Genomic DNA, 15885 nt, shown 5'->3' on the forward strand with positions numbered 1-15885 from the left:
CCCACGTCACACCCAGGTCGCTGCTAGGGGCTGGCGATCCCGCTCTCAGCGGAAACACACAGGTCTTTGCCCAATTGACCTGAAGGCCCGACAATCGGCCGAACTCGGACAGCAGAGCCATCGCTCCGACCAACGCCCCCGAGGTGTCTGCTAGGTACAGGAGCAGGTCATCCGCATAAAGCGATATATAGTGCCATTGCCCATCCCCCACCACTCCCGCGTAACGGTCGCCGGACCTCGCATGGACCGCCAAGGGTTCCATCGCCAGGGCAAACAATAGAGGGGAGAGAGAGCATCCCTGTCGTGTTCCCCTGCCCACCGGATACGCGGCGGATACCAGGCCGCCCAATCGTACCCTCGCCGTCGCCGAGTTATACAAGACCCTCGTCCACCTCCTAAACCCATCGCCCATACCAAACCGCTCCAGCACTCCATCCAGAAAAGGCCATTCCAAACTATCGAAGGCCTTCTCAATATCCACGGACAGTACTGCTGGCGACCCCTCCCCTTCCAAGATGGCGTCCATTATTCCCACTAGGCGGCGGATATTCATCGCCGTACTCCTCGTGGGTATAAACCCGGCCTGGTCCCTGTGCACCAGGCCCGTCATGTGCGGGGCCAGTCTAGTGGCTAGGATGCGACTCAGGATCTTGTAATCCACCGTCAGCATGGACAGTGGGCGATAAGACCTCACGTCCGCGGCATCCCGGCCAGGCTTGAGGAGTGGTACTATCAAGGCCTCCCGCATGGAGGCAGGCAACACCCCCTTCTCAAAGGCCTCCGTATATACCACCAGCAGCCTGGGCGCCAGAGCGTCTACATAGTGCTGATAGAACTCGATTGGGAGGCCGTCCACCCCTGGTGTCTTGTTACGGGCCATATGTTTGATAGCCACTCGAATTTCCGTTAGCGTGATCGGGCTACCCAGGTCCGTCGCGTCGCCCTCGTCCAAGACCAGAAGCGGCCTCTCCCCCAGGTACTCCACGATGTCCTGCACCCCCACTCCCAGCTGACTCCGGTACAATTCCTCATAGTAACCCCGAAAGCGGTCCACTACAGCCGCCTGAGAGTACACCATCTCTCCCTGTGCATCAGTAATGCTGAGGATCGGGCAGCCCCTAAGTTCCGGGCTAGCTAATCTGGCCAAGAGGGTACCCACCTTGTCCCTTTCCGCGTGCGCCCTAATCATGTACTGCCTGTAATCATAGCATCTCAAACGTTCCGTCTCCGCGGCTACCACTTCCTTCGCGTCCAGTAACTGGGCCTGTAAACCCGGCGTAGTTGGCCTGCGGCGTTCCAGGTCCCTCAAAGTCTCCTCCGCTTTCATTAGGTCATTCAGCACAGTCGTTCGAGCATTCGAGAACCTACCCAGGCACACCCCTCTCACCACCACTTTCATTGCATCCCATTCAACAGACCTGCTCGTCGCCGTTCCTGCGTTCACACCGAAATAACTATCAATGCCCTGCCGGACCGCATCGTCGAACACAGAATCCTCTAGCGTCTCCGGCCGAAGCCGCCATGTTGGAATTACTGAGCGGTCCCTCTGCCATTGAATATGCACCAACAGGGGGTTATGATCAGATATCGTCCTGGCAAGATACTCAGCATGGGTGATCAATGGCGCTAGAGAGCCCCCACAGAGCACCGAATCAATCCTAACATGCAAATCATGTAAGGCAGAGTAAAAGGAGTAATCCCTGGTTCCCCTGTGCCTCTCCCTCCAGACATCCATCAACCCCCACCGTTCTTGCCAGTCCTTCCTGTGCGCGGCCAGCCTGCGCACAGGAGAGTCTACTAGGGGGGGATGGGACCTATCCAGAGCCACATCCGTAATTGAATTGAAGTCCCCCCCTAATACTATCGGACCCGCCAGGAAAGAGGCCAAGGACCCCGAGAGGCCATCAAAGTATCGGCCTTGGTCAGTGTTAGGCGCATAAACACAACATAAAACCACGTCCCGTCCATACAGTCTCCCCTCCACCGCTACAAACCTGCCATCCGGATCTATTACCTGATTCAGGACCTGGAAGGGGATCCCCGCCCTCACCCAGATCAAGACCCCCCTGGCATACGCTGAATAAGTGGTGCCAAAAACCTGGCCCCGCCATCTTTTCTGTAAGGCAGCGCACTCTTTTTTAGTGAGGTGAGTCTCCTGGAGCATAGCTATCTGAATCCCCCTGCGTACCAGGTATGCATGCACTTTGTGACGTTTCACCATAGTCCGCAGCCCCCGGACATTCCACGTTAGGCATTTCAAATTAGGTAATGTCCCCATACCAAGTCCGTACAGTCCATTTCACACTCCCACGGTCCATGACCCCCCCAATGCAGTTGCCCCCCCCCCAACAACCCCAAAACTGAAACATTCCCCAACCCCCACTCCCCAGGACAGAGCATACGAACCCGATGGCCGCCCCCATCCAAACCTTGAACCAACTACTCGCACACCTACCCTGTGGTCTCCACCACAGTCGGCCTTAAGGGCCTAGGGGGGGTGAGTCGCCGCCGACCCCAGCCAGCGGAGCCCGCGTCCGCCCTTCATCCCCACAGATACACTCCGCTCCCCCACCCTGCAACCCGCCCTCCAGCAACAGGATACCACCCTACCATGTCCCGATCAAGACCAAAGTCTGTCTTAGCCGCAGATAATACTATCCGAAGTCTGTGGGGTCACTGCCGGCCCCTTCTGGCTCTCCGCCTCCGAAAGTTCCTCTCCCGTTCTGCTGCCCTCTCCTCCCGAGTCCGTCTCGGCTCGTTCACTATTCTGTTGCGACCCTGTAATGGCCGCCGTCGCCGCGAGTGCGTCCCTCTTCTCCGCCGCCATTTGGGCCTCCCGCTTCTCCCGCTGGCGCCTGTTGCGGGACCTGATACGTTGAGACTGCCGCACCCTGGGCTGCTTGGGCTGGTCTCGTCTACTTTGGTGTGTCCTGTCCGTCCCCGCTCTATACAACTCAAGCCAGTGCCAAACGTCGTCCGGAGTTTGGAAAAAGTGTGTGGTGCCATCCATGATAATCCGCAGCTTGGCCGGGTAGAGCAAGGAGTACTGAATGCCTTCCTCCCTGAGCTCCTTCTTCACAGCAAGGAACGATGCCCTGTCCTTTTGGACCGCCTGCGTGTAGTCCGGAAATATCGTCACCTTGCTGTTCTCCACCCCGTAAGGACCCGACATCCTTGCCCGCTGGATGAGAAGGTCTCGATCTTTATAATGGAGGAGCCGCACCACCATTGGACGGGGGGGGCGGCCAAGCCCCGGCGGGCGAGCGGGCACCCGGTGGGCTCGCTCCAGGGTGAAAAATGGAGTAAGCCCCTCCGGCGCCACCACAGTGCGGAACCAGTTCTCCATGTAGGCCACCGCATCCTCCCCCTCAATTCGTTCCGGCAGGCCTACGACCCGCACGTTGTTCCGCCTATTGCGGCCTTCGGCATCCTCCGCCCTCCGTTCCAGAATGTCCAGCCGGGCCAAAATGTCTGTAATCCTATGCTCCGCAGTCACCACCGAGGGCTTCAGGTCCAGCAACAGTTGGTCATGATCCTTGACCCGGTCCGCCAGCTTCGCGTGATCCGCACGCAGCAGCCCCAGGCCCGTGGCCACTTGGGCAATGTCGTTATGCAACGCCTCCTTGGTGGAGGTGATCGCCTCAAGGATGGCATCCAAGCGCCGGTTCAGCCGCTGTTCTTGATCAAGCTCCGGGGAGGGATTCTCACTCAGCCGGGTCGATGTCGCCGAGTCCCCTTCGCGGCTCCCGGGTGTCGGCCCTCCGATCGCCGCCATGTCAGGGCGCTGCGTCACAAGTCCAGCCACCCTTTCTATGAGGCGCTCTCGTGGGCCCGTGCCGAGCACCGGGCACCAGGCAGCACAGTGTCACCGCCAATTGTCGCAGGAGCAAAGACCAGGCGGATGAGCTCCGGTCCGTCACCCCCACTAGTCCGGTGGGGGGAGGACGAGTCACGGGACGGCGGCCGACGAGGGCCCCGGGTCCCCTGGGTGAATCGAGCAGCGTCCCCCGGGCTCAAGGCTTCGCGCCGCCAATCCCAGTGCGTCGGGCAGTCGGGTGCAGGGTCCCTCTCTGCTTGGCGACAGCCGGACTCAGGGCTGTAGTCCGGGACCATCCGATCTCCTCGCCGCCATTTTCTTCACACCCTGGTCTACACCTCGGCCGCCTCTTCCTCGATCTCCTCGGGGCCAGCAGTCCCCCAGCAATGAACCGATTACGTCCAGCTGTCCCCCTACACTTCAGAGGGCAGGAACTTCTTCTCCGGGTCGCCTGGGGTCCCGAAAAACAGGAGAATTAGCGGGAATCCGCGCGGAGCTACGAGCTCACGCCGCCATCCCGATCGGCGTCCAAGCCACGCCCCCCCATATGCTGCTCCACTTCGTCTCTTATAGGGTGGTACAGACCCAATATGGAGCTGCATAGTGCCACCTAGCATTACACATGAACACCCCTAAAGAAAGGTTTCCAGATTCTGTCTGGCACCTGGGAAGTATTCTAAGAAGTGATAAATCCTCCTCAAAGGCAGAGGAGCGTCGTCCCGCCTGCAGCGAGCGCCACAGAAATAAAACGAAAAAAAACATTTATATAGCGTGATAGCTACCCTGAGGCATCCCAGCGCTGCAGACGAACGCGGACAGACGAGGAAGCTCAGAAGTTAGAAGCATTTGTTGAAAAGCAGTGTTTTTAAGAGTTTGCGAAAGGGTAGCAGATTAGGCTCCGCCCTTATGCGTGGGGGAAGAGCATTCCATAACTTGGCAGAGTTATAGGAAATGGAGCTCCCGCCCCATCTAGCTCTCTTTATTCTTAGGAGTAGGGCGAGGGAATACACATGGTTTTGAATTGGATTCTCTCCCTGACAGGCAGCCGGTGGATGCTCCTCAGTTCTGGTATTGCGGATGGTTGATGGGGAGTCTGGAGGAGCAGGCGAGCTGCGCAGTTTTGAATGATCTGGAGCTTGTTTGTAGTGGATTGAGGGGCTCCTAAATACAAGGCGTTCGTCCAAGCGGGACAGAATGCAAGCCTGAACCATGATTCTTTTTGCCTGAAATGGAAGAAGAGGAAGTATTTTACGTAACATCCTCAGCAGGCCGTAGCAAGTGGTATATAGTTTTGCCACTTGGTAGTTGAAGCTAAATGAGCGGTCCAGCCAGATGCCGAGGCTTTTAATTTGGTCTTTGGGCACTGGAGCAGGGCCAAGGCATTTCGGCCAGAGTAGCTTCGGATTAAAAGAAGTAGAGTTACTGAGAAGCATAAGCTCGGTTTTGTCCCCACTGAGTGTTAGGCAAGAGAGTTCCATCCATTTGACTACCTCCTATAGGCAACTTCCTAGGTTGCATGGTGACTTCTCGGGGTGGTTTAATGCCACCATGAGCTGAGTGTCATCAGCGTAGTAAAGGGTTTTTATGCCAAATGGACGAACTCATGTAGAATTTAAACAGTGTGGGGCTCAGGGAGGAGCCCTGAGGCACACCACAACTGAGGGGCATGCGTTTGGATACAACATCTCCATCAAAGACCTGGAAAGATTGTTCTCCTAGGAAGGGCTGAATCCAGGTGATGGCACTGCCTGACACTACATGGTTCCTGAGTCTGAGAATCAGTATGTAATGGTTTACAGTGTCAAATGCGGCACTGGGGTCAAGAAGAATGATTGCTGCAGTGCCTCCTTGATCTAAAATCCTCCTAGCCTCCTCAGTTACTGCGAGAAGGGCGGTTTCGGAACCACGTTGGGGGCAGAAGCCCGTCTGTGAGGGATGAAGTAAGTTGTTGGTTTCTAGAAACTCTACAAGAACCGAGTTGATGTGCATTTCCAAAATCTTGCTCAGCCTTGGAAGGAGGGAGATAGGGCGGTATTTGCCCAAAATGTCCTGGTCAAGTTTGGGTTTCTTTAAGAGAGCATTTACCATAGCGCAATTCCATGCAGGGGGGACCACTCCAGAGGAAATGGAGGCGTTAAGCAGGTCAAGGACTACTGGGAGGATGTTCGCTATGACTGGTGTCAAGGAACGGGGTGGCGCGGGGTCTGAGGGGGAGCCAGATTTTACCTGGGGCATGATGGAATCTAAAGTTACGAGGTCCAAAAGAGAGGAGCTCTAGTGCAACTTGTGTTCCATATTCTGGGACAGTGGTGGGGACCTGGGTTTGTTGGGACTGAATGGAAGGAAAGGTAGAGTATATATTTTGTATTTTCTGGTGAAGAAACTCAGCGAGTATGTTACAGCGGGTATGGGCATAGTCCATGATTGGTTGTTTCTGGGGCAGTTTTGAAAGGGTTTTGGCAATCTGGAATATTTCCTCAGGGGAGTTAGAGGCTGCATTAATTTTTTCCTCGTAGAAGGATGCTTTGGCTGCTTTGATTTCGCCTTTATAGGTTCTTATTGCCTCCCTATATTCAAATTTGCTAGAGTCTGCATAGTTCTGACTCCACTTCCTCTCTAACCTTTTGCAGTGCTGTTTGAGTTCACATAACATTGGGGAGTACCATGGGGAAATTGTTGCCTTACATTTTTTGTGGGTGTACCTCTTGGGAAGTACGTCATCTAGGGAGCTCTGAATCCAGTAAGGAATATGCTACTTACCAGTATGCATCTGTTCTTGGCATAGAGGGCTGCAGAGTGGTACATTATGAATAGATCGCCATCTGGTGTTGGGCTCGGATGATTGCACTTGTTTTTCTCTTGGAGAGTCTTTTGTAGCTTGGTGACTCCTCCTTTGGTTGCTAGTGCGCATGGGCATCGGCTCCATCCTTAGATTGTTTTGCCATAGTAGGGTTAGATGGAGTAGTATGATAGAATACAGATAGAAATGCCCATGTAAGTGTATCTAAATAAGATATTGTTGTAACAGACACAGATTCCAGGGAGGCTGGGAGGGCATGTACCACTCTGCAGCCCTCTATGCCAAGAACAGATGCATACTGGTAAGTAGCATATTCCGTTCAAGGCATATGGGCTGCAGATGGTACCTTATGAATAGACTATACAGCAGTTCTCTCCCTAGCGGTGGTCGCCCGTGTCTGTTGCAACAGTCTGAAATAAAGTCTTTAATACAGCTTGTCCCACTCTAGCTTGTTGTGTTGTGTGCACATCTACACAATAGTGCTTTGTGAAGGTATGCGGTGTAACCCAGGTAGCTGCTTTGCATATGTCATCTAGTGGAATGTTTCCCAAGAATGCCATAGATGCTCCTAGTTTACGTGTAGAGTGAGCTCTAGGAGGAACAGTTAATGTCCTCTTTGCTTTTAAGTAGCATATTTGTATACATTTTACAATCCATCTGGCAATGCCTGCTTTAGAGATGGGATTGCCCTTATGTGTAGGAGAAAACGCTACAAATAGTTGTTTTGTCTTTCTGAAAGTTTGTGTTCTTTCTATATAATACAATATTGCCCTTCTGACATCCAATGTATGTAGGGCCCTTTCCGCTACTGTCTGTGGTTTTGGAAAGAATACCGGTAGTTCCACTGACTGATTGATGTGGAATGCTGAAATTACTTTAGGCAAGAATTTTGGTTTTGTTCTAAGAACCACTTTGTTTTGGTGTAACTGCATGAATGGTTCTTGAATTGTAAACGCTTGCAGCTCACTTACTCTTCTGAGTGAAGTGATAGCTATGAGGAAGGCCACCTTCCATGTGAGGAATTGTATTTCGCACCTATGCATAGGTTCAAAGGGTGGTCCCATTAGTCTGGTAAGTACTATGTTGAGATTCCAGACTGGGGAAGGTGGTAGTCTCGGTGGAATGACTCTTTTGAGTCCTTCCATGAAGGCTTTAATTGCTGGTACTTTAAACAGGGAAAGATGTTGTCTGTTTTGTTGGTGCGCCGCTATAGCTGCGAGATGAACTCTTATAGAGGTATATGCTAAGTTACATTGGTGCAAGTGTAGTAAATAGCAAATAATCTGTTTAGTGGATGCGTCCAGAGGGTTGATGTGATTACTGTTACAGTGTACAGCAAACCTTTTCCATTTTGCTGCGTATCATGCTTTGGTGGTAGGACGTCTTGCTTGTTTAATGATTTCCATACATTCTGGAGGTAAATCTAAATATCCAAACTCTGTGACCTCAGGAGCCAGATCGCTAGGTTCAATTGTTTGGGATCTGGGTGCATTATTTCTCCATGGTTCTGTGTAAGGTGCATGGGTAATATTCTTAGCTTTTGATGTGGCACCTGTGAGAGTTGCAGCAGCGTGGTGAACCACGGCTGTCTTGCCCACGTGGGTGCTACTAGTTTCATTGTCATTGAGTGCTGTTGTAGTTTCCGAACCACTAATGGAATTAGTGGGAGAGGGGGAAAAGCGTAAGCAAATTTGTTGGACCAATTTATCCATAGTGCATTGCCCTGGGACCGGTGGTGTGGGTACCTGGATGCGAAGTTTTGGCATTTTGCGTTCTGATGATTGGCAAACAGATCTATCTCTGGTTGTCCCCATCTTTGGAAGAATGGCTGCAGTATCTGGTCGTGCAGCTCCCATTTGTGTACTTGTTCTGACTCTCTGCTTAGGATGTCTGCTATCTGATTTTGAAGTCCTCGAAGATGTCTGCTAACAGATAGATCTTTTGAGGAATGGCCCATCTCCAAATGTCCTGTGCTAGTTTGGATAGTTGGAGAGAGTGTGTCCCCCCCTGTTTTTGAATATAATACATTGCAGTCATGTTGTCTGTTCTGATCAGGACTGTCTTGTTGGTTATGTGCATTTGGAAAGCTTTTAATGCTAGAAATACTGCTAGTAGTTCCAAGTAGTGGATGTGCAGTTTCTTTTGCTGCACACTCCATTTCCACTGCACTGTGTATTTGTCCATATGCGCTCCCCATCCGGAGAGCGATGCGTCTGCTGTCAGTAACAGTTGTGGAATCGGTTCTAGGAACGACCGTCCCTTGGAAATGTTTGTTGTGTTCCACCACTTCAGAGAGCGATGCGTACGGTCGTCTACCAACACCAGATCTGTAATCTGACCTTGAGCCTGATTCCACTGTGTCGCTAGACACTCCTGTAGTGGACGCATTTGTTGTCTGGCATGTGGTATTAGTAGTATGCAGGAGGACATCATGCCTAACAGCTGCATAAACACTCGTGCTGGTAGTGAGTGTTGTGGTTGAAATCTTTGTATCAACGTGACCATTGTTTGTATCCTGATTGGATTGGGGTATGCTTTGGCTCTTTCTGTGTCTATAGTAGCCCCCAGGTATTGTTGAATTTTGTTTGGTTGTAGGTGGGATTTTTTGTAGTTCACCGTAAACCCTAGGTGGTGCAGTAATTGAATGGTCTTCTGTGTGTTGTGAAGACATTCTTCTTGTGACTTGGCCTTTATTAACCAATCGTCCAAGTAAGGGAAGACATGTATTTGTTGTCTTCTTAGGTGTGCTGCCACCACTGCTAGGCATTTTGTGAACACTCTTGGTGCCGTTGTGACCCCACACGGAAGGACCTTGAACTGATAATGTTGTCCTTCCACTACAAACCTTAGGTATTTCCAAACCTTAGGTATTTCCTGTGGGCTTTGTGAATTGGGATGTGAAAGTAAGCGTCTTTTAGATCCAGTGTAGAAAGAAAGTCCCCTTTCTTCAGTAAAGGAAGTACTTGTTGGAGCGTGACCATGTGGAAATGTTCCGAATTTATGTATGCATTGAGAGGTCTGAGGTCTAAGATTGGTCTTAGGGACCCGTCTTTTTTGGGGATTAGGAAGTATAGAGAGTATACTCCTGTCCCTTGCTGATGTTTTGGAACATTCTCTATGGCATGCTTTTGTAGCAGTGATAGTACTTCTTCTTTTAACAATGTCAGATGGTCTTGACTCATTGGACGCTGTTTGGGGGGGATGTTTGGTGGGGTAGCTGTGAGTTCTAGGCAATAACCATGTTGGATAATTTGTCTCATCCACTTGTCGGATGTGATGTTTTCCCAGACAGGTAGGAACTGTGATAGACGTCCCCCGACCGGTGTTATGTGGTCTGGGGGGAGTTGTATTAAGTCACTGTTTTGGGGTTGGGGAGTTGCGGTTGTTATTATTTCCGCGACCCCTACCCTTGTTCTTGTTACCTCTGTAACTGCCTCTTGAATTTCCTCTGGGTGATGTTGGTGTAAAAGAGGTAGATTGCTGACTTGTTCCTGTACTTTTTGAGCCCCCTCTATAGGTTGATCTACGAAAGGAACCCCTTTGTGTTGGCTGTTGTAATGCTCCCATTGACTTAGCCGTTTCTGTGTCCTTTTTCATCTTTTCTAAAGTCTCATCTGTGCCTGAGCCGAAAAGTGTCTTCTGATCAAAAGGTTGGTTCAATAAAGATGTTTGTGCTTGAGGGGCTGGGCTGCAATTGTGATTCTGAACCTGTTGTTCCTTGACGCTTTATTATCCACTCTGGTATCATTGTAATGACGTGAGGCGGAGGGGGGGGGGGGCGGGGGCCTGTACTGGGGACCCTCCATGTTTTCATCTTCCCCTATCGTGGGGCTTTAGTTCATTTTCCCTTTTTTCCTTTCCTTGTCTTACCTTTGTGTGGAATATTGTCTCTTTCTCCCCTCTTTATCTCTCTTCTCTATATTTCGGGTTTAGACAAGGGGCGACAGGCAGGCTGCTAGGGGGTAGCCCGTAGCCGTATGCAGGGGTGCAGGGTGGGGGGATGGGTGTGGGGTATTTTTGTTTTTCATTTTTCCCTTCTGTTCTATGGCCTTTATTTTTCTTCTTAAACTTTTGCTTTCCTTCCTTTCTTCTTTTTCTTCTTCTTTGCGGGTCTGACTAGAGGTGATTCTCCGTGCGTTTTACTGGTTCAGATAAAGGGTGTATGTTTTTCAATGCTTTATTAGACGGCGGGCGGTCACTGTCTAGGTGGGGACATGTAATGTTTATTGAATATCCTGTTTCTACGTCCTGACACAAATATCCTGCCTACGGTGGTCCTGCTGTGCATATCCTATTTCATGTGTAACCCTGACTTTGGTAAGGTCTAATTGTGTGGCGTCAGATCCTGCTCTTCTTTAATTTAAAAAACAAACCTTCCCTAATCCTGTGGCCATATTGGTTCTAAGTTCTCCTGAGTTACAGCATAGATTTGTGAGGTGTACCTTTGCATTGCTCCGGTTTCACATTGTTTGCTCACTCTGCCTCTATACCTATGTTCAACCGTGACGGTTGGTGGTCTCTGAATGTAACTGATTAATGCTAATAAAGGTTTACCAAAAAAATAAAAAATAAATAAAAATAAAGATGTTTGTACTTCTTGTTTGAACCCTGAGACTCTAAGCCATGCATGTCTTCTTATCATGATACTGGTGTTGATGGATCTTGCTGCAGTGTCTGCTGCATCCAGGGCGCATTTAATGGAAGTGTTAGTTATTATCTTTCCTTCCTGTATAAGCTGATCTGCCCTTTTCTGATGTTCTTTAGGGAGATGTGTGATGAGCTTTTCTAACTCATCATAATGCGCCCTATCATAGCGTGCAAGTAGCGCTTGTGTATTGGCTATGCGCCAGCTGTTTGCCGCTTGTGATGCTACTCTTTTCCCTGATGCATCTATTAATTTTGACTCCTTATCAGGTGGAGGGGCTTCTCCTGTAGATAATGAGTTTGCTCTTTTGCGAACGTTGGAAACTACAAGAGAGTCCAGAGGTACCTGCCCCTTGATAAATATTGGGTCCTTTGGAGCTGCCTTATATTTTTTATCAATTCTTGGGTTTAACACCCAAGCCCTCACTGGGTCTTTAAATATGTCTGTTGTGTGACTGAGAAGACCCTTCAGCATAGGTAGAGTACCTGATGTTCTTTGTGCAGTAGGTAGTGTCTCTAATAGGAAATCCTCTACTTGAGGTTCTGTATGTAGGTCTACCTTATGATATTTTGCTGCCCTATTAATGAGCTGTACAAAACCTGTGTTATCATCAGGTGGTGAAGGTTTTGAGGGATATAACTGTGGGTCGTTGTCATCATCTGACCCTGCGTCATAATTCTCCCATGGGTCTTCCTCATCTGGGATAGATTCCTCGTCCCCATGAGGTTCTCCCTCCCCGTGTCACTGTCTACATCTGTGTGAGGTGTAGATGGTCTTGGTGTAGAAGGTGGAGGAATAGTTGGCATAGTGTGAGGAATAGGAGAAGAGGGTGTGACTCTAGGTCGAGGAGAAGTTGTATTGGTCCCCATTTTTCTCTTCTTAGAAGGAAGAATTTTTTCCTCTTCTTCGTCACCACTTTGCCAGTTTGTGGATCGATAAACAAAATCTTTTGTTTCGGATCTGTTTGTTGCTCCTGTGTCGGTACCGAAGCTTTTGGTTCCGAAAGGTGCCTTTGCTTCCGATCGTCAATGTTCGGTGTCTTCGGCACCGAGGATTTGCTCGAGTCCGATTTTTTCGGTGTCGAGTGAGTCTTCGACGTCGAAGCATGTTTCGGTTTCGACATGGAATGTTTCGATTCCGAGCTTTCCCTTGCATGAAGCTTCGGTGTCGAAGTCGATGTCGACCGTTTCTCGGATCCGACATGGTGGGAGACCGAGAGTTTTGGTTTCAGTTTCGGTTTCGTTGCCGGGCCCGAAGGCGGGGCATCGGAAACTTTTTTCTGCGGTTTGACCGGGCTCGAAGGCGGGGTCGCTACCGCACGGGGTCGGTTTTTTGGTAAGGGGACGTCGTCACTCACGGTTTGTTGAACGTCAAATTCTTCGACCTCCGACTCATCCCCTTCCGACCCCGACTGTTCTTCATGATCCTCTTCTTCTTCGAGGTTCTGGTCTTCGAACAGCTCCGGGATCGCCTCCGACTGCATTCTGGAAACCTCGTGTCTTCGAGCTCGACGGTTTCTAATCGTCGACTTGGAAGAGAATGCTGCGCAGGCTTCACAGTCCCTGGATTCGTGTTCAGGCGACAGGCAGAGGTTGCACACCTCGTGTAGGTCCTTGTGTGGGAACTTAGCACCACACATTGGACATTTCTTAAATGGAGTCCTTTCCATGGACTCCGGGCTTGACCACGTCGAGAAAGGCCTCCTGTTCGTCGACGTAGATCAAAGTTTTTCTTTGATGTTGGAATCGAAACGCGTCGGAATGGAAATGAAATCGCGTTCGATAACAATACCGTCGAATTGGAAAGGGAATACGCGCCGAAAAGTCACTTCTTTCCGAAGTCGATCTGGAGCGCTTCAATCCTCATCCGAACCCGATGGCGGAAAAAAAACAATCTAAGGATGGAGCCGATGCCCATGCGCACTAGCAACCAAAGGAGGAGTCACCAAGCTACAAAAGACTCTCCAAGAGAAAAACAAGTGCAATCATCCGAGCCCAACACCAGATGGCGATCTATTCATAATGTACCATCTGCAGCCCATATGCCTCGAACTTACATTTCTCATTGGCCAAGGTAGGGTTTGGGTCCCTGTCAGGCCTGGCTGCTTCCAGATCCATTGTACTGTGGGAAGCTTAGACAGTTACGTCCAAGCGGGGGGCTATGTTGGAAGGGAGGGTAGGGTCAGGGATTTCCCAGGACAGGGGAATCAGGAAGTGATCAGACCAGGGGAACAGGGACGGTGCTCCTATTGTGAGTTTGTTGCAGTTGCTGAAGACGGGATCAAGTATGTGGCCTTTAGCGTGGGTAGGTTCAAGTACTCTCTGCTTTAGCTGAAGAGCGGAGAGATTCATAGTCCGCTCATTTGGGATATAATCAGAGGTGTTGTCTAGGTGAATAGTAAGATCCCCATATACTGTGTATTTGGACGGTGAGCAGGCTAGATTAGCGATGATTAGCAGGAGGAATTGTTCTTGGGCCCGGGTGGGCGATATATTAGTAGCCCCGAGTAGGTGATAGTGGTGGAGAAATCAATGGAGAAGGATAGACTCTCGCTGTCTAGTACCTAATCTGCGGAGATGCGACAGTTAAACTGATCTTTAAAAAAAATCGCTAACACCCCCCCCCCCCCCCCCCCCTCCCCCCCTCCTGCCAGTCTTAATGTCCTCCCGTTGAATAAGGTAGCCGTGAGGGCGTGTTTGAGCGAGGACTGGATCAGATTATTATTAAGCCAGGTATCTGTCAGGAAGAGGGCATCAGGTTTTAGTTCCTCTAGTAACAAGGCGATTTCAGTGGCATGCTTAGGGAATGATCTACAGTTCAGCAAGAACATCTTTAGTTTGGAATGTTTTCCATGGGGGGGGGGGGGGGGGGGGGGGGGTCCAGGCCTTACTGGCCGGTCGAAGATTAAGCCCACAGTGTGGACAATTGAAGTGCTCTTCTGCAATTTTCAAGTAAACAAACAGAAAAATAACCATTTTAGAATTCTGTGTGCTGCCGACCCTCGCTGTTACAGAGTGTGGGAGCTGGGCTGCGATAGCAGCATGATGACTGCTGCCAGTGCGCATGTTGGGTAGGCCGGGTGCCTTTAGCCGGCCTATCCGACATGCGCACTGTATACCCAGCAATCACAGGGCTGTGAAGCAGCTGGGGGATTGCTGGCAAAGCCCCCTACCTCAAAATGAGAGCTAGCTTAGCCTATTCCAACTCATTCTGGAGCTGCACTCATGCTGAAGAGTCGCTCAAGGATTGGTTGTCGGCATGACAGGAAGTTGTGAACTACCTTCCTGCTCCTGCTTGTAACCCTGGGACGAGGAGGGGAGAGAAAGCAGAATGGGTGAGTCTTATCGGCATCCTGCTGCGCCCCATTATTATTATTTTTTGGGGGGGAAAACTTTTTATTGTTTTCATCCTGTCAGTAATTTGAATCAATCGTATACATAACAAATCTATAACACATCTCAGTTCAGCAATACACAGTTCTGCACAGAGCATACATATAATATCCCCCCGATTATTTACCGTTGTCGTCAAACCTTGTCCCTCTACCCACCTCCCCTCACTCCTCATCCAGTCCCGAGCTGTCACTTTCATTATCTGCTGGTGGATCAAAAATTCCCCCCCTGTAGAATCATGCCCCCCAGATTCTGGACGCCCCATTATTTTTAAATAATATTAGCTGTCACTGATTTTAAGGGGAGGAATCTGCAGTTAGAAGTATTCATAAGAAACAAGTTGTTAAACATACTAGCATCTTCCATCATCTCTCACCTTTTGACTGATCTCTAAAAAGCTTGAAGAATTCCTGTTGGAGCTCATCTCTTTCTTCTCCATTTTTCCAGTTGCTCCTATCTCCTTTTCGTCAGCAACAGTATCCACAACAGAAGCGTCTCTCCTTCCAGCTACCTGTGCAAGAATTGGTTTAGGCCTCAGGAACCGACCACTTGTTGCAAGTTTCGGAGACTGTTGTTTACTTTCTTCTTCAGATAGATTCCCCTCACTACACCTAAATGAAAATCGCCATTAAAATGGACTTTTATACTATTTGGATACAAAACAAGAACACAGATTGTGCTAAATGAACCTGAATGTATTTTCTCTTTCAAAGTCTAACGAAATGTAAAGAAGTGTGCACATCTTTAGATATTATACAACATGTATGTATACGTATATATTTTATACACACACATATAGGTATCATATACACATATGTCTGCGAGCAAGGAGCAAGCCACTCCGAAACACCTAAGACGTTTTCGCTGCAATCAATAAATATGTTGGGCATCAAATATTTGGGCTGCGGCATGTCTATTCAAGTTTCACAAGAGGAAGTGATCTGGTGAATTTTATATATATCAGATGCTACATTTTACATACTTTTACTATAAAACAGCTTTTCAAAAACGCATACATCATACTTTCTTCTTCTGAACAGAGGTTCTCTTTATATACCAGTGTGCCATTCACAAATAAGGTGTTTAATTCAGAGCAACACTTTGATGCATATTAAATGCATCCTTCATAATTGTTGCATGTGTGTCAATTCATTACATAAATAGGACTAGACTGTCAAGTGAAATGTTTGTAGCATTGCTAAGCATGTTATGTCATTGTTTTACTGACTGA

General features: G+C 49.4%; 1 protein-coding gene across 1 annotated transcript in view; it reads right to left on the minus strand.

The window, feature by feature from the left end:
• Positions 1-15885, minus strand: part of BDP1 (BDP1 general transcription factor IIIB subunit) — a 1412545-nt gene that overhangs the window by 1026155 nt on the left and 370505 nt on the right. Inside the window, exon 18 of the mRNA XM_086960808.1 lies at positions 15031-15265. Coding sequence (XP_086816934.1) covers positions 15031-15265 — 235 coding nt within the window. The remainder of the gene's footprint in view (positions 1-15030; positions 15266-15885) is intronic.

Source organism: Lissotriton vulgaris, chromosome 3_1 (assembly GCF_964263255.1).
Source record: "Lissotriton vulgaris chromosome 3_1, aLisVul1.2, whole genome shotgun sequence".
Lineage (NCBI taxonomy): Eukaryota > Metazoa > Chordata > Amphibia > Caudata > Salamandridae > Lissotriton > Lissotriton vulgaris.